Consider the following 27959-nt stretch of genomic DNA (forward strand, 5'->3'; position numbering starts at 1 on the left):
AAGGAAAGTTTCGTTCAAGATCAGTCTAGCATCCATTTTTGGGACAAATTTTAATATCATATAATACATTTTAACAGCACAACAAGCAGCCTGCACAATTACAATAAAGATTACAGTTTATATGATGCATTGAAAGACAAATAGTTTGTGGTGGTGTGCTTTTTTTCTTCCTCCACAGATACACAGAGGTCCATGACCCTATCTCTCCAGAGCAGGCGGACAAGCCTCTCGACAGCCACTCAGCCATAGCACAGCCAGTCTATATGACTTATAACAAACCCATCTCATCAGAGACAACAACTGCCATAACTCACAGACCATCTGACAGAAGGCCTGGTTGCCAACAAGCTGTCAGACACACAACCTGCGGAGCCTCAAGGAATAACCAGGGCTTGGATAGGGAGATAGGGAAGGAGAGAAGAGGAGAACTGGAGGCAAAGACAGAAGACGACCCCAAGCTAACTGGGGCCCAGCAGTTCACCGTACTGCAGCCTAATAAGTCATTCACACTAGGTAACACATTCCTTAATGTCTGTCCGTTGTATGGACATAACAGTAGTGTAGCTGTGGTAGTCTGGTTTCCAAGCCATATGTTTGTCGTATTTCTTTTGCTGCAACTGGAAATGGTAAACATTTGGATTTTTCACTGCACTGTTTGCTATAATTGCTAGTGTACAAGTCTCATCCCAACTTACATTATGTGCACCATCTTTCACCTGTGACTAAGCACATGTCTTTGAAATACATGTCATAACCTCAGAAATCTGATTCAGTATCTTGTGTACTTTCTTTTCAGATAATGTATCAGAGCTCAGGCCAAAGAGTGGCGTAGATGAAGACAACACTGAGGCCATTTTTCTGCTCAGGTATTGAGTTCAGTCTGTCTGCTGCCAGTCCACCCATTTGTCCAGGATTTGCCAGAGTTACAGGGTTATACATGTTTTGTGAAGGTTTTATCCTAGTAAGTTAAGTGATGGCCTTATTTTCTTATTTCTGAAAACCATAACTCTCAAAAGTGTTAAATAAAGCATTTTAAGTTATACTATATCCAAACTTTTATCTTGGACAACACATCTATAAAATAGTCCATGGATATGTATACACCATAATACAGTATATGTATAATTTTAGAATGAGTACCCCCAGTGGTCCTTGTATCACATATCTAACAGCTGTCCAACACTGTGCTCTAAACATTAAGCTTCCGGCGATCAGCCTCAACTGCTATACACAACTAGCAGTATTTCTTAACATTGTTTTCCTGGTCTTTCTTTTTAGCTCCTGTATCAACTCCAGAAGGAGCTGCAGCATCTCAGATTCTCTGAACCAGTCACCTGTACCCCAGGTAATTGTCACCATATACTCAGAGACATATAAACTGCAAAGAGGAGTGGCTCATGATAATATAAAAACACAAGTTACAGGTAATATGGCAACTAAGTAACTACACAAACCCATTTAGTCTATCCTTTTTTTATTCCTACTAAAGCCTTAAATACATTTACTTGAAGGTCTTACATTAAAGACTTGTTAATACTGCTTCCATGTGTTAGTGTGTCTGGTAAATACTTAAATACCAAATTAGTCATTCTAAATACCTCTTCTGCTCTTCTCTCTTTCCTTTCCCCTCACCTTAGGCCAGATCTGGTTCTGACATCTCATCCTGTGTGAAAGCTCTTCTCCATACTGACTCTGATCTAATTGTCACCCCAGTCATGGACAACCCCAAGGTTTTGTATCTGAAATATTATCGACACCAGCTATTTCTGATTTAAGTTTTTTTTTTGCAACACACATGCAACTATTGGACTTTTGATGATCCTCAGTAGTAAGTGTCTTGTGAGGAGCCTTTAGTGCTGTTCATATTTTACTATAACCTCAAAAACACTCAAATAAATTGTTTACGCTAACAAAAATGTTACTAAAAATGGTTGTCATTATAAAGAAAATGCTTGTATACGGAGTTCAATGAGATATGGTTACTAGAAGTAAAGAAGTGGCTACCTGGGAATTGTGATATAAGGATCAGACAGCTCATACTGTGACTATGTGGTATTCTCTTTTTACTTACCAGATTCTGAAGAGTCTGCCTGTCCGATTTGATTCCAAAACTCTTTGTGTCCCAGCCTATTCAGGTATAGTACATTTAGATTAAGTCAGATTTCATCTGTGTCTCGCAGAAAGATTAGCTGATCAGTGTAGTTTATGTTTATTGGTCCCCGTCAGCCTTGAGGCTACCTTTTTCTCTCCTATTCTCCTTTAGTTGAGAAGTTGCAGTCCCTGAGTGATGAAGAGTGGGCAGTATTCCTCATACAGCTCCATTCGTCCCTTGGAGAACAGAACCTCTCAGCTCCTCTCTCCACTTCCTCCACTGCTCCTCCTCCTTCCACCACAATTCGAGCCAAGCTCAACCTGCTATGCTACCTCTGTTGTGTGGTTGGACATAAAGTTATTGCCAACAGACTGATTAACTCAACACTGGTAAGAAAACCTGTATTTATTTAGGATAGCTGTTGAAACATTGTGCACCACTATTGGCTTGTTTTTTTTAATTTAGAAAGTTTGAGGGCACATTAGGACTTCAACACTCCATTGCTGTGTAGACATTAGGTTTTAAAATATCCATTTTTTTTATATGTTAATTTTAAACTCTACTCTACAATTTTAAACTCTACAATCTTTTCATATTTGTCTTTCTAATTTTCCCCCTCATTCTTTCAGCTTCCATTATTGACCCAACAATTACGACGATCTCCTAACTGGGATGTGTAAGTACATTATGTATGTTTCTGTGACTGTTGGAGTTGTGATAATCATTAATGCCAAAGATGCAAGATGTGGCAGAATTTATGATGGAAAGGTTGCTGAAGGAAAGCTACTTAGACGTAAGCTAGAGACTGATATCCTCCTTTTCCTTACTATGTTTTTCCTTTCTACTAGGAAAGCTGTAAGATTGTAGTGATTGAAACTGAAAATCTTCTGTAGCCAACAGAATCAATTTTAATGTTTTTTTCATCAATTCAAAACAGGCGAAGCAAGGTTCTCAGAGTGATGGGTCTACTTGCACTACACTGTACTGAACTCAGAGAGGACATTCCAGTGTCTGAGGTCAGTACACACGCACACACGCAATGTTGTTATGTAAATGGTAATGTATTTATTTTACTTGAACTCATGTTTAGTGTTGAATTTCATTCAACTTAGAGTTACAGTATAAATCTGTTCCTTCAGCCTTGAATGGCCTGAACAGGAGCAATAGAATAGAACAAAAAAAAAACAAATCAAAAATGTCATTTTGTCATTATATCTCTAAAACAAGGTGAATGGTCAAATATAAAGAGATAGAAGAATTCTCAGAACTTCACAAAACTTTTGAGGACCTAAAAGCTGCAACACCAGTATTCACCATGAGGTGGCAGTACATAACAGCATGAGCCCACCATGTGTATGTTACAGAAAGTATGACCGCATTTATACTATGCACAGCTGTTTTTTACAGCTATTTTATCCCTGTAATTTTATAGTTGTGTAGTGTGTAGCATAGATGTTTGTTTGAATGTTAGCCTTACCTTTGTCGTGTATAGGGTTATAAAACCATGTCACCAACCTGAAAACCTCCAGCCCAACATGAAGGTGATAAACTGCCCCAAAACAAGATGTGGCTGGAGATTCAGGTTCCCTCCATTCTAACTTTACAATACTAGTTGTTACCAGCAGGTGTCACTAAGACAAGTCTACCATTAGCTTATGAGAACTGAAACGGATCTCTCTCTCTCTCTCTCTCTCTCTCTCTCTCTCTCTCTCTCTCTCTCTCTCTCTCTCTCTCTCACTCTCACAGTTTGGTAGAACAGGCTCTCCTAGCTTGAAGTTTACTGTGATGAGGTTATCATTATAAACTGCTCATGAAAATGCTTATATGAAACCTGAAAATGGTGTTAATGCTACTGTAACTTCTGTGGTACCTATGTAGGTAGTTGCAGGTGAGTTTTTTTTATTTTTAATTTTACTTTATGGAATTTAGTTTGTTATCTTTAATTGTTAATTGTGTCATAGTCATAACATCAAAATGAGAGACATTCTTTGTTATCATCATTCATGCAAGTGAAACTGCTACACAAATCTATCTTTTTAGGTTGAACTAGCAAAACTAATGCTTCTTAATAGCCAGGGCAAGTTTATTTTATTTCTATAGATCAGGTGTATGATAGATCTATAGGCCTCAACGGCCTTTATCTTTACCTTGGGGACTTCAGGAAGAGCAGCAGGGAGGTGATCCCTCTAGGACATACATACAGAATAGATGTGGTGCAAACAGAACAGACCAATGTATTAGAGTTACAGTACAAATGATTAATTTGAGAAAAGTATAGATGGATCGTAAACATGAAAAAGAAAGTAATGTATATTGCTTCTCATCATTTTGGAGGACATAGTTTCTGGTGCTATGTACTGCATTAGACAGAGGGGCGATGCTGTTGTTTGGCCCACCCTAACTGATAGAAATAGGATGGACAGAATAATAGTGACACCTATCACTAAAACAAAGTGCAATTACAGTACCATCAACAGACTGCTTTAGTTTTAATCTCATAAAAGACAGCTGTGTATTTGTAGCGACTAATCACCTTATATCCATGATAATATTAAAGAAAGTGCAGTAAGGTGATAAGACACACTTGTCTACACACACATTTTCCTTGACAGTGACACACATAGGCAATTCATATACTTAACTGAGCCCCCCTCAACAGACGCACACATCAGATCAGTTTGGTGCTGAACTAATTCAACATTTAAGCAGTTTAGCATTGAGGTGAGACCTGGAGCCTCTCTGCCACCTTAGATCCTTTCATCCTGAACAGAACTAAACACCTTTTTCCTGTCTCTCTTTTTTCTACCGTATCTCTACTTTTCTTTCGTCTCTTCATCTGCTCGATCACATCTATTTATACTGGACGAAATCCATTCTGGCTGTAGTAGGTCTGATCCCACATTCGCTTCCTTTCCTGGTTTGTCTTTTTCTTTTCTCGTTCTGCACTTGGTCTGACACTTCACTGCTACCGAGTCGTCACGGCAATTTACAAAATGGCCGACTGTGGCATAGCAGTGTTTTTCGGTGCGCTTGTTGTTAAAGACAAATGGCGGAACATTTTTTCCGCTACCCTCCTTACCTCCCTGCAGCTACCGTAGGATGACAAATTGTTAAGAATAGGACAAAGCCGTACGTTTGAGCCCGTGTGTCTTTGTGTGTCTGCCTGTTTGTATGAGTGTGTGTCCATCTATAGACCCAGCAGGGGTTTTGTGTGTGTTCGTGTGTTTTTAAGTGTGCATGTGCTTCTTTGAGACATGTTTGTGTGTACACTCAACAGGGGTCCTGTGTATGTAGTTTTCTTTGTAACAGCTTTTCTGTTTCCTAATTTATTTGTGTGCGTGTGTGCGTGCATGTTCAAATATTTGTGTGTAATATATCATAGTCATGCTAAGAGATGACCAATAAAAAGCACATACTTTTTTCTACTACATTGTGCGTTTGCGTGCACATGTGCACATCCTCTCAGCAGGGGTTCTCCTGCTGCAGTCTTGCTGATTGGCGTGTTAGGGCTGGGCTTAGTTACCATGGTAACTGCTATATGCTTCGATCATACCCCCCCCACACACACCCCATGCCCCCCAAATGACACACGCACACATACACACACACGCCTGACTCTGATTCTGTCTCACTCTCTTTCTGTCTGTCCAACTGCTTTCTCTTGTCTCTCTTCCACCTGTCTTTGTCCCACACTTTCTCTTTTTCTCTCCACAGAGAGAATAAAATGAGAATAATATTTTCTTGGTTAATGCTACTAATGCAACCTTGCTGCTTTCCTAATGCCATGTAGTGAAGCTGTGCTTTCAAAACCAGCTAGATATGATTTTCCCCTTCACTTATCATCACTTGTAAAGTTTTCTGTGGCTTTTACAGTGGTTTGGCCGGTAAAGCTTCCACTGAGCAGAGTGTTTCATGGTGATATGGAGTCTTAACATATTCTCAAAGCACACAGCAATATTTAAGAACACAAATTCAGAGGGCACTGGCTTTTAGAAAGACATTATTTGAAAGCATTTGTGAATATTTCTAGCAAGGAAGATTTTAGTGTTTCAACTGTTTGTGTTTTGTGAATGTCTGCCATCTAAAGCATTTTCATTAATACATTCAAGCCGCACAATACAGTATGCAACATTGAGTTAACTTCCGTATTTCTCTGGGTTTGATGACTGTTGGAAACATTTGGGACACAAAAAATATATAACAAACACCCAGGAGTTTTCAGGCATTTTAATACATAATACGTTTAACATACAGTGTGTCACATCTGCTGTAACACTTACATAGGAAATCCCAGTCAAAAGTTAACATGTCATTTTAAGAAAGTTTGATAAATTTGGTTGGGATATGTTACCTGAGTGTTACTCCTGACTGCAATTCTGTGCTACTGCTTTACAAGCCACTCTTTTCTCTTACCTTAAGCTTCGTATTAACTGTTAAATCAAATGCACTTCGATCTTTATAGGATAGATAATCTACTAATCTGTTCTCTATACTATCTGTTAACATATGGCTGTCCCAAGTGCAGACATGGAGTAATTGCTCATGTGCACTCTTTGTGTGTATAAGTGCAAAAACGCATATGTTTTCTTATGTGCATCATTTCATTTTAGGGAATGTTGATGCTGAGATAATGATTATGTGTGTTTGTGTGTGTGTGTGTGTTTTCTGGCTCATTGTACAGTGGTGCATTACAGCACCCTCTGCCTGAGAGCAGCTGCGTGACCAGTTTAAAACACACCCCAGAATCTCAACTCCCCACTCAACCATTTATGTCATTAGTGGGTTCAACTCAGCAGGGGAGTGCAGGAGAAGTAGAGCAATGATGTTGGAAAGAGGCTGAAAACCAAGTGCAGAGTCTCCTACAGCCAATGTGCAACATTCACCCACTGGCTTTCTAGTGACACAATATGGATGAGTGTACAGTTTATGTCTTAAAGTTTACTGAAACTTGGACCTACTCAGGATTTCAGTGGCAAACCTTTCCATGCTCATTGATGAGGATGTGGATAAACCACAGTTCTTGGGCAAAAATAAATGCAATTGTTTACTGTGTGATAAACAGAGGGCAATTCAGCATGGAAGAGAAAGAGTAAAGACAGAAGTAGAGTAACAATAGAAGAAGGAGAGCTGGAGAACAGATAGAGATGGAAAAAGAAAAGTGGAGAAGAGAGAGGGAGAGATACAGGAGTGAGGCACAACTTGCATCAGATCACAGAGGGGGGAAGCTGGCAGTAATGCTAATGCCAGGAAGCAGCCAGCCAGCAAGGATGTCTCTGCATATACTTAACTCTGTGTGTGTGTGTGCTTGTGTGTGTGTGTGTGTGCTTGTGTGTGTGTGTGTGTGTTTCATGTGTGAATGCAGTATGCATTTCTTATGTATGATTGCACGCATTTATGCACCTAGTTATGTGTGTGGATATACTAAATGCTTTGAGTACGTGTGTGTGTTTGTGTTTACATGCATGTTTGTACCTTACCATGTGTTTTGGTGTGTGTATGCATTTTAAGTGGTTTTCAGTGAGCTGCTGCCTGTCCCATATCTTTCTCTTTCCTTTTTTGTATTTTTGCCTCTTTTCCAACATTTTTTTTGTCCTTCCCTATATACTGTATCTTTATTTTATGGTATGGGCCAGTGGAGTGTCTTGACTGGCCAGGTCATCCACCTGATCTAACTCGCTAAAGACAAAACTGAAGGCAACAATAGGCCCTGAATCAAGTAGAAAGTGTAGATGGCTTCAATGCAGGCCTGGCAGAGAATCATTCTGCTGTTCTTTGTGGGTCATCAATGCAGGCAGTCATCTATTACATATAATTTTAATAACATTTTCTTAATTGGGAAGTCTCATTTGGATCAATATCTCTTTTGCAAGAGAGACCAAAGTACAACTCATAGACAATTTAATGTAAGCCAGTGGGATAAGACATTCACATTTTAAAATTCTCTTAATTCATTCAAATTATTTTAAGGTGCAAACTAGTGGAAGGCAGTCTTCCCAAGTTCAGTATTTACCTGAGGGGTAACTAGAGTTAAAACAGCCTGAGATCTTTTCTGGTGAGCAGTGGTTCTACATTTGAGAGGAAATGACAGCTTTTTCATGAAATCTTTATGAATAAAAATGAAAGTATTAAGTTCTCTTCTTGTTAGGGATGGCAAGTCAATTTCTCATATCACACACAGTGATAATTATGATATTCGTCTGCTGTGATGAAATTTAAAACTGTTCAAGTTGTTTTAAGGTCGAGCGATCAGCATGAGAATAAATAATAACTGTGTAGCAAAACACACGTCATGATGATTGACTGTATAATACTTTTCCTGATGTCAAGCTTGAAGAGTTCTTCATGTTGATGCTAAAAAACATTCTTTATCTGGTTTCTGTGCCAGTTGCTCCACACGCTGTTTAAAAGGGAAACTGCTGTCTCGCCAATTTCTTGCCAATTGACAAGATAGGACAATTTCCATTCTACTAAATTTATGGATGGCAGAGAGATTTGCACTGCAATTATTGGTTCTTGAACACATTTTGTCACGTCACTATTCAGTATATGCTTAAGAGTACGCAAAGAGGTAGTTTGTAATAATACATTTAAAATCACATAATCAAATAGGATGAAGTTATAGATGTTACCTTAATTCGTCCACATCCTGTTAAATTAAGTTTGTAATTTTTTAATAACATTTCATTATAAAAGTTACTTATTGACAACATATTTTCATAAATGCATTTCAGTTCTAATGAGAATTTTTGTTATTATCATTCTTGATTTTAAGTCCTGATAAACCTTTATCTCCTTTGCTCATCTCATTACAGGTTGTGTCCATACTAACTGATCTGCTGAGAGACAACATGAGGAACAGTAAAATAAAGCAACTCCTGATGCCGCCACTTGGGGAGTTCCTCTACCTCATCACTTCTCAGGTAGACTGCATGACAGAAGGCAATATCAAGAGACACAGAAAGACAGACATACTGCAGTTGACTTTTAAAAAACAAAAACATATTTGAATCTAAACTCGCACCATTTAAATGCACGTAAAAGCATTGAAAGGTTGTTCTTCTGGTATGTTCTTTTATTAGGCTGGGCAAAACAGAATGTGGGCAGAATTTTGATATTTCTGTATTCGGTTCATGTAAAAATCTGACCAACTGTTGTTGGGAAGTCAAAGAAAAGATTCAGGAAAATACAGAGACGTGAAGGCAAAAAGAGAAAAACACTTATGCTTTTACTTTGAAACATGTGAACATGCAATCATATACTCGGGTACTTTCAGTAGATAATACAACAATCAGGCATAACATTATGACGATTGACAATGTGTATGTGAGCATCAGAGCTGGACCGTGGAGTAATGGAAGAAGGTGGCCTGGTCTGATGAATCACGTTATCGTTCATTGGGTGTGTCGCTTACCTGGGGAACACACGGCACCAGTATGCACTATGGGAAGAAAACAAGGCAGAAGCAGTGGGATGCTTTGGGCAATGTTCTACTGGGAAACCTTGGGTCCTGCCATCCATGTGGATGTTACTTTGACACGTACCACAAGGAGTTTGAGGTGTTGACTTTGCCTCCAAATGTCCCAGAAGTGAAACTCTCGCAAAAAAACAACTGAGGCTTTATTTGTGATTGAATATGACCCTGCTGATACCACGAGCAAAATTTCATGATGTGTTGAGCCTTCTTAGTGTTTTAAAAATAGTGATTTTGATGCTAGCGCTAAACTCTCGCAAAAAAACAACTGAGGCTTTATTTGTGATTGAATATGACCCTGCTGATACCACGAGCAAAATTTCATGATGTGTTGAGCCTTCTTAGTGTTTTAAAAATAGTGATTTTGATGCTAGCGCTAAAGTGCCCATAGCACTCCCATTGAAAATTAGCTTGCCTGAAAACGAAACTATGGTAAATCTTAAAAGTGCCTCTTTTTGTAATTATGCTTTTACACAAAGGCTGACTCATATTCAATCACAAATAAAGCCTCAGTTGCTTTTTGGCGAGAGTTTCCAAGCAAGCATCTGTAGGATGAGCTTGACAAACAAGTCTCATCCATGGACGCCCCACCACGCAACTTACAGGACTTAAAGGATCTGATGCTTTTTTCCATATCTTTACATCCTGTGAGAAAACAATTAATATAGTGAGTTATTTGTCGTTCTCCTTGCTCATAAATAATAACAATAGTAGGATGGTAAAATGGGAAGTAGCTCACCTCTAGTTTGCTCCATAAATAATGTGCAAGCCACACAACAAACCAGCCCATAACTTTGTGTTCAAGTAGTATGCACTCTCAAGGCCACCACGATGCCCTCAGGAGGGCCTCCTAAATCTGGATAGTGAAAATCGTATTTCCCAGAAAAGTTTCTCTTAAGAAATTAATGTGGAATGGCTTCTTTTTTTGAGTTAATGAGTCCAAGTGAATGAAACACAACACAGATTCCAGATGCAAGAGAGATCAAAGGACATTTTCTTATAACTTCAGTTAGAAATGCCAATTTTGAGCAAAATGAATGAAACTGAGTGCTCTGTCATAAGGTAGTGGAGATTAAATTTGCATGTCAACTAAATTGAATTGAAAGTGAATTGACCCCTGGCCCTGACAATTACAAGAGAAACTGAGGAGGAGACCTCGTTTGACTTCATTAGAAAAGGTGATCCCAATTTATTTGTGGTTAACCTTCACCTCGCTTCAAAAATCAATCACCCTGCCTGATTACACTTTTCACTGTGCTAAAGCCATGGAAAATCTCATCAGTTCCCTGCAGACGATCCTTATAAACTAACTTTTCTGCTTGCCAGATCTCCATTGTTGCCCGACTGTTCTTAACAAATAATAACCTGATAGTTATATGATTCCTGTGAGTATAAGTGTTTGTCAGTTAGAAATGGTAATAGAATGAAATACTGAGGCTTCAGGGTGACAAAGTATACTTGATTTGAGTAATTCAAGTATGTAGCAATGTGGCATCAGGTGCAGTATTGTAAATGATGAAGTATTTAAGGAATAATGGAAGACTTATCTCAATGTATTGATAGTTGCTGCCAAACCGTTAAATGCAGACAAAAACAAAAAGATTCTGTGAAGAGCAGTCATGTTTCCTTTCCTTGTTCTTAATATCTTCTGTAGCTAAGCAACCGACCAGAGTATACAGTCTGCTTCCTTTTCACAGTGGTATGCTCATGCCCAGTGTACATGAATGGCCATGGGTTGTATGTATTTAAAAGTTATAGTATGGACGAAGATTATTTTAGAAACTGTGCTAAAACGGCCATCTGGATGTTTCCAAAAATACCTGTGAACGTGTGGACTAAGAGTGGCCTTTTATTCTGTCTAATCCAAAGCACACCTGTACATTTATCATGCTGTTTATCTTGTCAAAGAAGAAGTGTTCATTAGGCACCGTTTAGCTCAGTTGGTAGAGTGGACATCCCATGTACAGAGGCTTTGTCCTTGCTGCAGCAGCCCGGGGTTTGAGTTCCGGGCCTCGGGCCTTTGCTGCGTGTCACTCCCCTTTTCTCTGTCTTCTTCTTTTCTCTGTCTTAGCATTGCTACATTAATGTTTTTGTTGAATGTATATTTGTACTTCAGGAGTAAAGGCAAAACAGCATTATTTTGCTGAAAGGCAATCCAGAAGTTCTGACTTCCTCTCTTTCTACCTGCTACACAAAAATCCTTTTGGTCTGTTTTTTTTTTGACAACAGTTCTAAACAACAATCTGTAATACATCATGAGTTGTGCAGGAAGCTATAACTGAAGCATAGAAGTGGTCACAGTACTTGTGTGGTACAATCCTTGTACTGGCTGTTATTTCTAGAATAGATAGTAAAAGATGCTTTTACTTGTTTATATATTTTTTCATTGACTTGCCCCTGACTGTATTGCTGACATGCTGCCAAAAAAATGTCCCTGATAGAACTGTAAGAGCCGTAGACAGCTTTGCACTATGATTGGCTGCTTTTCCTGGTAGTGCCTACTAGGTGTTGTCTTATTTTAATTTAGGATTGGGAGAATTTTTACTTATCATGAGTTCATTTTTATGTGAAGTGATGGTAGTGATTAGATGTTCGCAGTCCACTTGCTTATTGGCCTTGGACTGAGGCCTAGATTTAAAAAAAAAAAATCTCCACCTGTTTGTGTTTTGTAGTTAATGACGATGTTTCAGACCTAACCCTTATTTCAGTTTTGATATAAGAATCTGTTTCTCCAGCAGCACCAGTCAAGGAACTGATAGCTGTTAAACCCAGTAGTTTTTTGATTTGTAGTGAGTCTTTTAAGAGTTTCCTGGTAGATGGCCAGGTTGGCTGTCTGGTGGGGTTTTGCTGTCAATAATCAGCTGCATTGCTGCCTCAAGGTTACCTATAACTTACAACCTTGACAAACACCACAACATGAGCCTTTATTGGACTTTGGACTGACATTTTGATTTTGATCAAGATTGGAATAAAAAGTTATCAGACTATTCCTCTATAGTGAGTACAAAGGGTATGATGAAATGGTTTCCAAAGTAGCACATGAACACAAACGACAACATAAGGTTTACTGAAGTAGTACATGACCACAGAAAACATTTAGTACATGACCACAGAAAACATTTAGGTCATAGAAATTCATTCCTTGGATCATTTGAATAACATGATGATGACACCCTTCACTAATATCAATAATGCACAATAATACTTCTTTAACAAAAAAGTTCTTTAATATCAGCGTTAGCTAATATCATCACATCTCCTCCTGACAGTTGGAATCATGTTGCCTTTTTATAGCAAGAGAAACTTTATATTTGAGTAATATGGAATGGCCCTTACTTATGTCCCCAGATAACATCATCTGATTTACTCCTTTCTTCTTCTGCTGCACAAGTCAATGACAACGATTAACTATAGCCTCCAGTTCTGTCTTTATCTTCAAGGTTAGATATAGCCTAAAGCCTAGCACAGTAGGAATGGAGTTGGGCATTGCTTCATGAAAATATAAAAAGTATTTTTTGAAAAAGTTAGATTTTTCATATGTATAAGACAGTGCTGGCATGACGTTATTTGTAGTGTATTTTGTCAGTCAAAGAAGAACATATGCATCATCATCAGATGAATGATTTAAGAATCAAACAAAAATCTTTTCCAATTATTTTTCCAACTTTTTTCCAGTCAAATATGAGGATCTGCTGTTTTTCTCAGTTAGAATAAATTACTTGGTTTTTGGACCGGTGGTTACAAAATATCAGACAAAAGCAATCATTGTTTTCTGGCATTTTATAGATGAAATAGTGCTGGGTCATTTGTTAAAGTAACTGAGAGACTAATTAATAATGAAAATTATGTTTATATTATGATATTTTTTATTGCTTTTTTATTGCTATTTTTTTTTACTTTTATGAGTTTAATAAGTTTACTACTAAGTTTATTACTTTCTTTTTTTATTATGTAAAAATGAGAGTGAGATGATTTAATACACATAGATTATGTGTAATGCTCACACATATTGTGTGTCTACGTAAAATCAATATTTTGAAGAAAGAAATAGAATCTGAAAGCATGTTCACACACAGAGACCGAGTTACCGAGTAATCAAGATGTCATGGCTCCTCTTGCTCCCATCTCCCCTGCCTGACCTTGCCCTTCTTGCCCTTACCCTGACTCCTCTCTACTTGCATCTCCTCCACGTTATCTCTCTGCCTTTCTCTCACTCCCACTCTACTCCTCCACTGCCCCCCCATATCTGTACCCCCTCCTCCTCTCTTCTCTCACCCTTTCTCCCTCTCTTTGCTATGTCTCTCTATCAGGAGGAGAAGAGAGGCTCCCCAGAGGGACTGTGGTTCGTTCCCGCTGCCGCCTACACTGGCTTAATGAGGAGCCTGCGGGAAGGGGTGAGTGTCTCTGTGCATGTCTGCGTGTGTCTGTTTTTGTGTCTGTGCCTGTGTAGCTGTGACTAAGTCTCTCTCACTGTGTGTGCCTGCGAGTGTGTGTGTGCGCGAGTGTGTGGCAGGGGATCCCTGTGAACAGTAATGATGAGGCAGCTGTGGGGGCCTAAAGCGTTGTTTTCCAGCTGCAAGTCAAGGGCATGCAGAGCAGTCGCACACACATGCACGCACACACACTCTTACCTGCATCAAACACAACCCTTTACCGCTCAGCAGCCTGACCTCAGCAGCAATTAGGACCCTCCAGACACGCATGCAGTAGATCGAGCAGAAATACAAGCAGAAATATCGGTAGCTCTTGCTGTCTCTATTTTTTCTCCTCTCTCTATTTTATTATTCTCCTCAACAAATAAAAAGATTTCCTTTTTGAATAATTGTTTAAGAAAATGACACATACTGTTTAGTGATAAATGTGAAGAATGTGAAGAAATATATGGGTAATGTATTAGTGTTTGCATAATGCTAGTCTTACTTAGCCTCTTAGTATAAGCATGTCATTGGGCATCCATTACAGGGCCTGCCCTCTTCCTTCCGATACCTGCGTGTTTCTTCTTTTGAAATCTCCGTGTTACTTGAACCAACAACAAACTTTGTGCTAACTAGCTACAAGGTGATATGTCACCCTCACACTAACCTAGCTGCTAACGGTACAAACATAAAAACGCTAGCAACTGTTACCTTCTTTTACCTTTGTGAAGTTGCAGATTACGACCAGCCACACACCTTTTGTCTGACTGTCTGCAATGGTGGGAAAACACAAAAGGTCCTCTCTAAGCCAGGATTTGAGTTGTCCATTCTGGGCAACTGCAGAAACATGGCATTTCCGTATGGTGGACTTGCTTCCTTTGTAGATACACTCCTAAACCTTGTGGAAAACCTTCCCAGAAGAGTTGAAGCTGTTATAGCTGCAAAGGGTGGTACTGACGTCGTATTAAACCCTGTGGATTAAGAATGGGATGTCACATAAGTTCATATGCGAGTTAAGGCAGGTGAGCGAATACTTCTGGCAATATAGTGTATATAAAGGCTCATTCCAAGGAACTGAAAACATAGCTGTTCTTAGTTTAAGGGGATTACACACAAATGAAAAACAGACAAGAAAACATATTTCTAAATATCATATTCCATTCCTGTTAATACTATTTTTAATTTCTGACAAGTGCTTCTCTATAACATGATGAGATATTATAGTGTTGCTCTTTGCAGTGTTTCCACAGGGCTATTACAGGGCCATTGCTGCTGATGAAAGAGATTTTGGGGTGGTGAGACTGATGGACACAGTGAAAAGGAAAAGGGAGAGAAGGAGATGGATGGATGTTATTTTGTCTCTCGGAGGTAGATGGGTCTTATTGTGGTGGCCCACTGTAGCAGAATGAATATAGATGAAACTCTGGTTTGCACAGTTGTCAGCTAGTACCTACTGTTGCTTCATTACTCTGGCAGTGTAGTGGAGGGGTAGATGAACAGAGGAGGGTGTGTGTGACAGGAGCAGGGAGAGGGGTTGAGGGGAGAATAGAGGAGGTTGACTTATTTATCATTATTGAGCTGTGAGAGTAGGCTGTCGAAACACACACACACACACACACACACACACACACACACACACACACACACACACACACACACACACACACACACACACAGCCTTAGGGACCAGACACTCATCCCCAGACCCAACCTGCCTCCCTCTCTTTCCATCTCCCCTTCTTACTTATCCACCCTCTTCCTCTCTCAGTTTCTACCTATCCCTCACTGGCTGTTTTTCCCTTGGATGCACAAGTACATAAGTATATAATGTATTTGCTACTACATTAGCGCTGTCTAAATAGTCTAACTTTGTCTTGTGGGTATTACTTTTGATAGAGTTAACAAGGTGGTCACACTAAACTATAGCTTACTATACTTAACTGTACTGTTGAGACATATTGTAACTTTATAAATCCTAATTCAGAAATAATAAATGGTATTTTTAGGGACATTTGGGCATAAAGAAAAACTTGATTACCAAGTCAGTTTCAAGGTGAGGACGCATTTGTATTTTTACATTTATTTTTTTTTAAACAATTTTGAAACAGAAGTTGATGAAACAAGATGTCTCTTGAATTAAGAGTATGGCTGTAATTTATCCTCCAATTTGGTGACCTGCAACTAGCGCGAGTCTCTGCTAGCTCGGAAGACAAGCCTGGTTTCCCCCAAAGTGCTTTGGTATAGTACCCTTGGGACCTGTATGTCACATAGTTATTGTGCCCTAACCCTAGATCTGTTTTGTGTTTCCATGACAGATGTTACTCATGAATGTAGATGGGATTGTTCCCTGTTTTGGACTGGTGGCGACAGAATCTCAGACAAAACAAGCAGTCATTATCTTCTAGCATTTTATAGATAAAATAATGATAGATAATTTGTTTCAAGTAACTGAGAGAATAATTGATAATGAAAACACGTGTTATTTGCTGTTATTTGCAGTCCTATGGATTTTTAAAAGCTTTCATGAGTATGATGAAAGTTTAATTACTTTCTTCTCTGATTATGAAAAAATGAGAGTGCGATGACAGTTACCACCGTCGGTTCAGCCTGAGGTTTCAAGTTGGTTCTGCAAGCACTGGCTTCACTGGATGGAAATCTTGCAGCATGCACTCCTTCTGCACCAGGTGCATGGCTGCTCCCTACTGTAGCCCCATTCATGCTGCCCTTTAAGTGTGGGGATCCTGCGCCCATTCTCTGTATTCTCCTCTGTATGAAAGTTTCTGCTTGGTTCTGTGTGAACAAACAAAGGTGGAGAATTGGAGACCCTCCACTTCAGAGATAATGCAAGTCTCTGTGTGAAAAAGGTTTGTGACCCATAGTGGTCACAGATGTGCTCCATGGCATTCTGGAGCTTTTCACGACCAGATAGAGAGGGGGGCCTACTACAAGTGGTCCAACATGTGGTTATTGACAGTGTTGCGTGTCAGTTACTAACATAACACTAGCTCATCCTCAGTGTTCCTGTCAGAATGTCAGAATTTAAGTTGTCTTTGTAACAGGCCTGTTGCAAAGACACCTGGATCATTTCTGTTTTCCTCAGAATCACAAATAATGACACAACGAAACACAAGACAATTCAGTTATGTGATGCGATAGTGAAAATATTAAAAATACATTTTCTCTCAAATAGCACATAATTAACTAGTATGACATTTGAACTACTCTTTTACGTACCACTAAAGACCTTTCTCGGAGCCCATATTGTCTGATTCAATAAGTGACTGGCTATATCCTTATTGTTACAATAATCCGTCATTAATATTGGTTTATTGCTTCAGTGGTGTCTCCAAAATGTCATGCATTTCTCTTCTAGTACTGTCTGGAAAAGGAGATTGTCTACCTATGTGCTAAATGTAAATCCAGTGCCACACGCTGTTTATTGCACGACAGCGTTGAGATACAGCGCCAAGACCTTGTCTAATGTGCTCCAGGCAGTGTGGTTTTGATGCATTTTTTTGACCCCCTCGATCACCCCAGCCCCCTCTGCTGCTGTTGAGAGTTTCCCTGATTTACAAGTAAAGCACTGGAGAGAAGGATAGAGATCGTTGTACTAGAAGAACGGGTCGACTGGGAGGGCACAGAGCCAAAGTGAGCATGGTGGTTTTAGCTGTGGAGAGGGGGATAGTGTGGGATGGCAGGGAGGGACAGAGAGGAAAGGAGAGAGGGATCAGTGTAGAGGGAGGGGGAGAGGAGATGGCACAGAGTCAGAGGGAGAAAGAGAGAGAGAGTTGTACTTGGAGAGGGGGAGTGGATGGCATGGAGTGAAAGGCAGGTTTCCAGGCCAGACTTGAGCTGCAGGAAATTATTTATGAGCCTGAACAAGATGATGCTTCTGCTGCCTATGATGAAAAATCTGTGTGTGTATGTGTGTGCACGGTGAGTGTGTGCCTGCGTGCCGCAGAAATGATGTGTGAACAATATTACAGTGATAGAAGCCAGGGGGCAGAAGGCAGAAATCTCCCTTACATATACACACGCGCGCACACACACACACACACACACACACACACACACACACACACACACACACACACACACACACACACACACACACACACACACACACACACTGGTGAGCCTATTAATGATTTATCACTATCTTCCACAAAGGAGAGGAGAACAGAGGGGGACTCTCTAAGACAGTCATGGGTCCAACCCTGTCTGTAACATAAGATGACCACTCCACACACACATAGACACACACGTACATGCACGCACGGAGTGTAAGCCATTGTATGATATAAAATCAATACAACCCAGGAGCTGCATATCATTATAATTATATTTTTTAAATGAGAGCGCCAATGTCCTTTAAACATAGAAAATAGATTATGACAAATAACACTGTACATCTCTATGCCTGCATGTTTCTCCTTTTTGTATAAGCCTGACCTTTTTACTATGTCAGTTTGTCTTTCTGTAGTACAGTTGTCTCTAAGGCCTGCCTTTACCTGTCTGACACCGTATCTTCTTGTTCACTTATTCGGGGCTGTTTACACCTGTTTCATGGGTGATCCGATCACAAGTGGACAGCTGTCAGTCACAGCTGGCATTAGAATACATCCTGACATGGATCTCAAGTGACCATTGTGGTGTGATCTCACTCCTGCTCTTTATGCAAACAATTATGTACATCACTGGAACAAAGAGACACAATTATGTTTTAACACAAAGAAAGAACTTAAAGTATAGCAATTTTTCCAGGATTTACACAAAGTCATTAAGAATTGTTGGTTTTCTTAGAAAGTACCTTTGTGTTAATCCAAAAACAGAAAATTGCATGATTTAAGGGAATCTGGGGACTCTACTAGTTATTCTTAACTGTAAAATTTGACATTCTTACTATCAATTAAATCTTATCTTCTTCATAATTTAAGTTTAACTGGTGAAATCAGTGGAAACACTGTGTTCCAACACATGCTAAATGTTGGCAGGCAAGAACCTGGTACCTCAGTTGGTAGAGCACATGTCCCATGTACACAGACTTTGTCCTTGCTGCAGTGGCCCAGGGTTCGAGTTGGACCTGTGGTACTTTGCTGCATATCATCCTGTTTCCTGTCACCTCTCTGACCCATCCTGTCAATAAAGCCATGAAAGGCTAAAATAATACTTGGCAGGTAAGAAACAGATAATGGACTGCGATGCTGCGACAATATGAAACCTTTTACAAGGAAAGAAACAACAACCTGAAGAATTAACCCCTTTTTAAGCTTTCCCTTGCCACAGCTCTTAAAGTTGTGCAGTTTTTAAGGGTTATATTGGGAATATTGCAGTCACTAGTTCAATGTTAAAATCAGTGTGTTCACAAACATCTGATGTTAACATTGTTAGGTAAGGAAGCATGAACATGTCATGAAAACGGACAAATTGAAAATCATACATTTTTTTGTACGAGATTCCGTTGTGTCTTTTGTTGTATCTTCTTGTTGTTGTTTCATATAGGATGTCAGATGATTAGGTCATCTTTTAATGTGGCCCAGAACACATTTGTGTTTATGCTAAAAGAATCAGATCATATTCGGCCTAGACTAGAGAATGTGGTCTGAATGATCTGAACTGCGCATTCTTCTCTGTCTTGGGTACATTCACACCTGTGCTTAGAGCAATCTACTTGTGAGTGGCTCACCCAAGGTGCATGTTGATCCCTTATTTCACATGTGTTTGTCTGCTGGCCATTTTTTGTCCTGTTTGTCTATTTGCAACTGTACCTGTTGCTCTTTTCTGCCGTTTTGTCCACATGTTTTCTCCTCTTTTACCTGTCTGTCTTTCTGTTAGCCTGTTAATCAGAGAGTCTGTCCCTCTCTTTGAGTGTGGCTATTAGTGGTGTTAGATGTGTTGTTTGAGGCTAATAGATGGTCTCTGTGTCTCTGCCATAGGGGCTCATTGAAAGCCAGGTGCACTGGCTTCTAAAGGACTTTAATCACAGAGGGAAATCACATCAGACATGTGAGCACATGCACTTGTGCACACACAGGCAGACATACAAATCCAGCATCAAGTCATGTGATGTAGTTTTTGTGATGTGCACCTCTTTCTTCTTGAGACTCAGAGGCCAGGTGCAAACATGTTTGGATATAAAACTAATCTACTGATCGACACTTGAAGACAGGATTTTATAGTTCCATATCTGCTGAGCCTTTTAACTCTTTTCATCTGAAAACAGGTCTTTCCAACTTTTTCTAGCCAGAGGTTCAAAGTGTGTAAATCTTATCTGACAGCACTGAGCTACAGAATAAGGGAGTTTTAATGTAACCTATTTGCCAGGAAGCCTGTTGAAACCTGAGTAAAAAAAGGAAATACTGTTTAAATTAGATATATCGTAAGATAGAAGAAAGGGAACTGTTGTTTTTTCTGCAATTCTCAAAAACAAAACAAAGCGTGTGTTTGTATCATTTAGTCTATAATTGGAATAGATGGCCATTCAACCTTCCTTTTTTTTTAGGGAACCATTGTGAAATTGGTGGTTTCACCATTCTATATCCATTACTTTATGCCATCAACATTTACTTAATGATACATTGAAGTGAAAAATGTGTCCATTGCCAGTTTAATTACTAATAAATAGATTGTCCAAACATTTTCTGCACCCTAATATCAGGATGTCTAAATTTCTTTTATACTTATTATACACTGCAATACTTATTTAGTACTTTAGACTCATCTATGTAATTGATTAGGTTTGTATTATTTTTGTCGACAGTTTCTGTTAACTTTTTGCTGGACACATATTGGCCATTATTATTCTTTCAATAATTCTTTGAATTCATTAACCTCCTGAATCTGATTCACTCCATCCTAGCTGATGCCCACCACATTGGAGGAATCACTGGAAAAGATGCCACCAAACATATTAATGCTACTGTATCAACAAGCAGTACAGCACAGGGAGAGCTTCAGAGAGTGAGTACACTCAGGCATGAGGAGGAATGGTGCAGTGTAGTCACTCCTGTAAGCTATAGAATAATTCAAAATAATTATTATAATAGTTATTAATATTTTAAATGTTATCCTAAAATAAGACCTCACATACCATATATTTTTTTCTGATCCTCTGCCTTTTCCTTCATCACAAACATGAAGTTGACACTTTTGGTTTTGAGCAAAATATCTTGACAAATACTAGATGGATCGCCATGACATTTGGTCCAGATATTCAGTGTCCTTATTGACCTTAATAATTTGATCATTTCATGATCCCCCAACTGCATCAAGAGCTACAAGACCCTTTTATGACTGACATTTTGACAGGTCAAAGCAGGAAAGAACAGGAAAGAAACAAACAAAGATTGGTAGCAATGACTCACTTCCATTAATTGTCTCAGAAAGCCATGTCAGTGAGCCAGCATGCACAATACCAAGACTGAAAGTAGTTAACCAAATGGAATGCAGTTTTTGTAAATGTATAACTTATACCTGTCTTTTACTGCTGTGACATCAGTGAGCTGTTTATGTTGATTGCACACTAACACGGTCAACTGCAATGGTGAACATGTGAGCATGTTAAGCATTATCATCATGAGATTATTAGACTTTTAGTCTTGTTCTAATGAACCATTTAGTTAAAAAAATACCATAATATTTTTATGTACAGTGAAGAGAGAAAGGGGCGAGAGGACAAGTTCAAATCTGCTCTGAGTTGTGGTATTTTTTTTTTTTTAGATTGCAACTTTACTGTAATTGTATAGTTTTAACCGTGTAAGTAAAATTGTTCAAACTTGGATAAAGTTTTATGTGTAAAGAAAAAACAATCTTCGATGACCTTGGTAGCCGAGTTACCAGGAAAGGCATTGCAAAAAATGTAATGAAATTTCTTTAAAGTTGACTTTCTGGAGATGTGAGGTTGAAGTAGGACATGGAGTATAATATAATGAGTGTGTTATAATGAGAATAGCTTCCTCTGTCTCCTGTATTTCTCTGTCTGCATCATAATGATGGCGTTTCTGCATGAGCTACTTGTTTCTCACCACATGTAAGATATCTCTCTCACACTCCATCTCTCTATCTTTCTCTTTCTTTCAGTCCCCCCCCCTCCTGCTTTTTCTCTGTGTAGTTTCTGGCAGGGCTACAGTCTATTAAACACACAGACAGTGGGTGCTCCCCCGTGGGCTCATTAGTGAGCTGGCCCGCACGGCCTGGGGAATGCTGGAACAGACCATTCTACTGGTTCCCGGAGGTGTGCCAGAGTATTCATTATTTTGTCATATTACGTTGTCCCTTGGTATTAAAACCACAATGTGATGTCCTATATTGGATTAATATATGGCTATTTAAGCTATCAGTTATGATTAGAGTCCCCATGTGGTTGAATAGAAATTGACTTTCATTTCTATAAAATGTTAGATAACCATGGATCACAGCCTGACCATTGAAGCATTGTATGTCTCCATGAAAGAATCAAGATTTTTCACAATTTCAAAAAGTTTACTTTGTTTTGGACTCTATGTCTCCACAGAACAGAAGGGACACTCATTTGCTGTTATTGCAAAGTGCATATATTTAGACAGACGAGATTGAGGTAGATCTGTAGGGTAAAGGATAAAAACTGACAGTCTGCTGCCTCTGAAGAACAGCAGCTGTAGTTGGTTTGAATTCTTGACTATCATAATACAGTATGTTCCCACGTTGACTAGTTTTCATGGCAAGAAGTTAATCTAAATTCCTGCTGCAGAATCCACATAATCTACATCTGCTGTTTATCCATAGACATAGACTTTTTTTTTGTCTTTGAGGAGGGGGATAGCATGAAACATGAGCAGTATATTTAGCCATATTTAACCAAAGCTATGATTGTTTGAAACATACTGACACACAAATGGGCAGGAGAAAAGTACATTATTTAAACCTTTGAGTGTACTGGCTGATGGCATGATTTCAGATTGATCACAGCTACAGTTGTGTGTGATGGAAAAACACAAGAGCCAGTTTTCTAACTTATAGGGAGTGAATTTGATATAATACATCACTATTAATGGAGTATTACTGTAACTGTTGGATTTTGTCTTTAGTCTCATTTTCATTAAATTTTAGTCATTGCATATATACACAAATGCAAAGACAGATTAGATTAGATAATGACATTATTCCACTACTTCATAGTTGCATATTTCACACCTGTCACCTGCACCACTTTTCAGAATTACCATCATAAATTGCCATTTTTAAATGAATGTTTCAGCTGTTAACATTAACCTTTACAGAAGAATACAGTTAACTGTGTTTTATGAATAGTCTCTATTGTATCTCATATCTAGGGAGAATAGTGTCTAAGTGATGTAACAGGGTGAAACATAATAATAACCTGACAGAGGCAATCACTTCTGTTCTACTTCCTGTCTTTCTCCACAATGACTTTCCTGGAAAAACTCATTTCCTCAGCCGCAGAGATTTCATTAGCCCGGCCCCATTGTCTGAGCACAAACAACTATTCTCTAGTGAGGCAAAGGTGTGTGGGCAAATACAGTATACACGTAACACGCACAAACACTTGCACACCAACTCAAACACACTCACACATGCACACACATACACACATGCAACTTCTCTCTCATTTTGTATTGAGGCGATGTTGAGCGCTAATCTAATTGTCGGCTTTGTGATTGCATTACTTCTTTGTTCATTTCTGCCTTTTGGTGTAGGACTAGTCGATCTTTGAGTTTGTAACTTGACAATGAACAAGAAAATGTGTTATTAACAATGGCATTATATTTTACACAAGAAAGAAAAAAAATTTGGACTCAAAGCACTGCTATCAGTATGCAAGTAAGTAGTACAAAAGCTAATCTTTAAATTAGTACAAATAAGAAAACATTTATGACTTCATTCTTCTAATGTTGAGAGGCTTTTAGTACATACTAGAGTACAACAATATGTTCTTTTGTCTGTATTATCTCTGTAAAATACATGTAATTATGCTAAGGACGGTCACTGGGGTCAGTGTCATAAAGTTGGCATTTAGGACTGTGCAAGATTCTTGACCAACTCATGGTCCCTAATCCTCTTGCAGGACAACTAGAAAATCGGTATTTCAATTAGTTTGAATATTTAAGACTAATGATTAATGACTAAAGACTTTGAAGAAAGCTTTTTTCAGTTGGGATTTTTTATAATGGACTACACCACTACTATAGCCATCTGTATGATATATTGATGAAAAATGTTGGTAAATGCATCACTTCAGTTAATAATATATACTTATGGTTTGTGTTTGTCTTACAGGATGATTCCATAATTCATCACATGGCTGCAAAAATCATAGAGAACATCTCCACTACTGTGTCTGGCCCCTCCCATTATCTGTTTTCCACAGAGATAGGCTCTGCCCTGTGGTACTTGTTTACTCACTCCACTGTTGAGGCTGTCAGAGTCACTGCCATCTCTGTAAGTTCACGCATGAAAATAAGCACATTAGATGGCCAAAACATGGCACACGGTTAACTCCAGTAGGTGACATTGGAAAGGCAAACTGTTGGTACAAATGAGGAAGTGGATAAAATGTTTTTTTAAGTTCTATCCTGACATCTGGGGACTTAATGTGCAACATGACATTACAAGAGAATTGGAACCCAATCCATAAATGACTTTCATTGGCTCAGTATGTGCATGCATGTTTATCTGTCTGTCTCTGTCTGCAGTCTCTTTCGAGGCTAACCCGGATGGTCCCAGCAGTCTTCTTGGCAGTGATTGACACCTGTGGCCCTGCGGCTATCTTGGATAGTGTGGGAGGAGCAGGGGCCCGAGTCCAGCAGCACCTCCTTACAGCCATGGCCACTGCCTTGCTCACCTCACGCATTCACATACACCGCGTCACTCAAAACAGGGTAAGTTTTTACTCATATGCACTTCTGAATATTAATCTAAGAATATAATGGCAGAGAGTTGAACAAAATACAGAGAGAAAGCCACACACAAACAATCATATTGTCTTAATTTTAGATTTAATTGACCTTACTACAGAGGAATGCTATAGGAGATTAAGGTGGTAACATAACTGGGTACGGTTTGATTTTGATTTTATAATTTTATGTGAGAAATTCACAAATAGAGAAGTATCTACATAAGGGCAGAGGGATGAAAACATAACTGCGAGAAACAAATGAAACTCTTCAAATTTGCCAAATCTTTACTTTCTGCATCCTCTCTCTCTGTCTGTCTATCTCTCTCTGTCAGTCTTTCTCTTTCTTCTGTACAGTTCATGAACTGATGCTGAACTGTGCATGAACTAATTTGTCAGGAATTGCTTATTTAATTTTTCATAAGACAGCCCATCTAGTGTGTATGCGAAGTGCTAATCTTGGTATGGCAGGGGTTTTAGAATTGATTTGAAGGTTTTTAAGTTGGAGTCTAGCATTGGTAATTGACTCTGAACTGAATTTATTTGCATTGAGCATTTCCAATTTAACACCAGAATACAAACTTAGTACTTCAACTCTGCTCTAATTATACACTGATATGCATTCATCCCCCTTCTCTCTCCCCTCTCTCTCTCTCCCCTGGCACAAAGACAGACAGTCCAAGAGTTTGTTTACACAGAACTCTGTCTGTTAGAGTGTGTGTGTCTTTGACCATGCATGTGAGAGAGGCTGTGTGTATGTGTGTATGTGTGCACACACAGGCACAAACACTAATTTGTAGAGTGTGTCAGTATCTGGGCTAATTGGCTGAATGAACGCGCTGCAGCCCTCTACTTCAGCGAAGCATTATGGGTAGTGGGGAGGGACTTATCAGCTAGGCACACACTACTGGGCTTTGAAATTAATTAACTTGGTGTGTCGTCCAATAGACACACATGCATGCACATTCTTTCCCACCCACAGACACACATACAGAGTAAGACGTGTATGGTGTTGGTGATAATGATAATGGTAATGGATGTTGGCCAGCCACAAATTTTTCCAACCAGTTACTGTCGCTGAGTTTATGCAAAGTGAATGGATATCTAAAGTAGCTGTAGGCATGCATGTTTGTTTCGTAAGTGTGTGTGTGTGTGTGTGTGTGTGTGTGTGTGTGTGTGTGTGTGTGTGTGTGTGTGTGTGTGTGTGAGTGTATGCATGTGTGCGCGCGCACGTGTGTGTGTGTGCTATGGGCATGTGGTGTGATAATGTGGAGTCTGAACTGAATAAGTGTTATCCTGTAGTGTCAGAATGTTTTTGGACATGGGGGTAGAGAAAATGTAAAATTGATTAATTTCTTATTTATTTGAATACATTATACAGACATGTCACGATGATGTTGATTGAATGAACTCATAGCATACAGTGTTATGTACAGTGTGCAAACATTTTATCTCTTCATACTTTTCATACTTTGAATAAAACTACTGAGTTGGGATGTTTCCATTTATGCATTAAGTTGTTGTCAGTTTGAAAGTCTTTTCTCTATAGCTGACTATTTGAATTGCAAAGTATTATATCTCAGACTGTGAACCAGCAGAAACATTCACAACCGGTCAGGAAGACATTCACTGTATTCATTTGTATGTTGTGTCTTGTAGGATTTGGTGTTGAAGGTGCTACGCTGTCTAGAGAGTCCATCCACAGTAACAAGAGCCAAAGCATCACTACTACTGCTACTGCTCATACAGGACAACGCACACACACTGCTTTTCTGCTGTCAACACAGGTAAAAACACACTCACTCACGCCCGCACACATGCACACACAAGCGCGCACATGCACTCACATGCACTCAAGTTCTCCCTCTCAGTAATATGTAATTAAAATATCCTCCTAGCCAGGTTATTATACCTACATTTGTTTTTTATCATACTAACTTAGCAACAACCAGAAAGGAGTTCATTTTTAGTCGCTTACTGTGACCAAGTATTGTATATTCATGATAAACCATCTGATACAGTAGACCTCTATTGAAAAGGCTGCAAATTTCAATCATTTTGATGATTAAAGAGTCATATTTTTAACTGATCATAATGCTAGTTGTAGTGCCTTTATGCTATTCTCAAAACAAAAATTGTATAAATGGATGGATAAATGTCATGTCATGTCATGTCATTGTCCGAACCGCTTATCCCTTTCCATGGGGTTGCGGGGTGTTGCTGCTGGAGCCAATCCCAGCCTTGTCTCAGAGCGAGGGCAGGGTACTCCCTGGATGGGTCGCCAGCTCATCGCAGGGCCCTCACTAGTGAGCGATGTGGGGTTCAGTGTCTCGCTCAAGGACACTTTGACATGCAGCTCAGCCCTGCCCGGAGCTGGGATTTGAACCAGTGACCTTCCGATCACTAGTCGACCTGCTCTACCTGCTGAGCTACAGCCGCCCCATTGGATGGATAAATAATAAACAAAACTATTTTTGTGATGACTGTAGATGGTGAATTGAGGAGTCTCACAATCTGAGGAAAGAAGCTGCTGTGTAGTAGCTCTGTAGGCTATGGCTGTTGCCATTTAGTATCCATTTGGTTCTGCGTGGGCATTCTGCCTCCACCTATGCCACAGATCCTTGGTAGTATGATTTTCTGGGTGTAAATCACCTGCTGTAGAGCCTTCCTTACCTGGGCCATTTACATCCAAGGCTAGTCAGGATGCAAATAAACCTCCTTCAGCCTCTTACTGACTGACTTTACTGAGGCTTGGACCAGCGATGCTTATTTATTACTCAGTGTCTGAGACCACTGCTAATTAGTTTCTCTGGAATTTAGTTGCCCATGTTCACTCATAGATGGAACAACCTAATAGAGCAAACAAATATCATTTGTGAATTCCATTTCAGGGCAAGATTCCCCTTTTAATTATTTAGCTGTATGCTTCAGAGTTTGTTCTCCTACCCTGCTACACTGTAGTTGAAAACTAAATTCCCTTGTCAATATACAGCGTGCTGGGCCAAACCCAAAATTGTGCTCTATGTTTTTGTTTTTGTGGTAACATTCATTTAAAAAAAATGGCATTTGTACTTACTACCATATCAGTTT

At 39.3% G+C, this 27959-nt stretch overlaps 1 protein-coding gene across 4 annotated transcripts in view; it reads left to right on the forward strand.

The window, feature by feature from the left end:
* The window catches only part of ulk4 (unc-51 like kinase 4), a 73815-nt gene that overhangs the window by 4014 nt on the left and 41842 nt on the right, over window positions 1-27959 (forward strand). For all 4 annotated transcript variants that reach the window (XM_037074085.1, XM_037074083.1, XM_037074084.1 and 1 more), the window contains 13 exons: window positions 179-513; window positions 797-866; window positions 1279-1345; window positions 1638-1730; window positions 2075-2135; window positions 2264-2481; window positions 2722-2768; window positions 3030-3108; window positions 8905-9012; window positions 13874-13957; window positions 24254-24415; window positions 24670-24855; window positions 26529-26656. In XM_037074085.1, the coding sequence (XP_036929980.1) occupies window positions 179-513; window positions 797-866; window positions 1279-1345; window positions 1638-1730; window positions 2075-2135; window positions 2264-2481; window positions 2722-2768; window positions 3030-3108; window positions 8905-9012; window positions 13874-13957; window positions 24254-24415; window positions 24670-24855; window positions 26529-26656 (1638 nt within the window). The remainder of the gene's footprint in view (window positions 1-178; window positions 514-796; window positions 867-1278; window positions 1346-1637; window positions 1731-2074; window positions 2136-2263; window positions 2482-2721; window positions 2769-3029; window positions 3109-8904; window positions 9013-13873; window positions 13958-24253; window positions 24416-24669; window positions 24856-26528; window positions 26657-27959) is intronic.

The sequence above is a fragment of the Acanthopagrus latus genome, chromosome 17 (genome assembly GCF_904848185.1).
Source record: "Acanthopagrus latus isolate v.2019 chromosome 17, fAcaLat1.1, whole genome shotgun sequence".
Taxonomy (NCBI): domain Eukaryota; kingdom Metazoa; phylum Chordata; class Actinopteri; order Spariformes; family Sparidae; genus Acanthopagrus; species Acanthopagrus latus.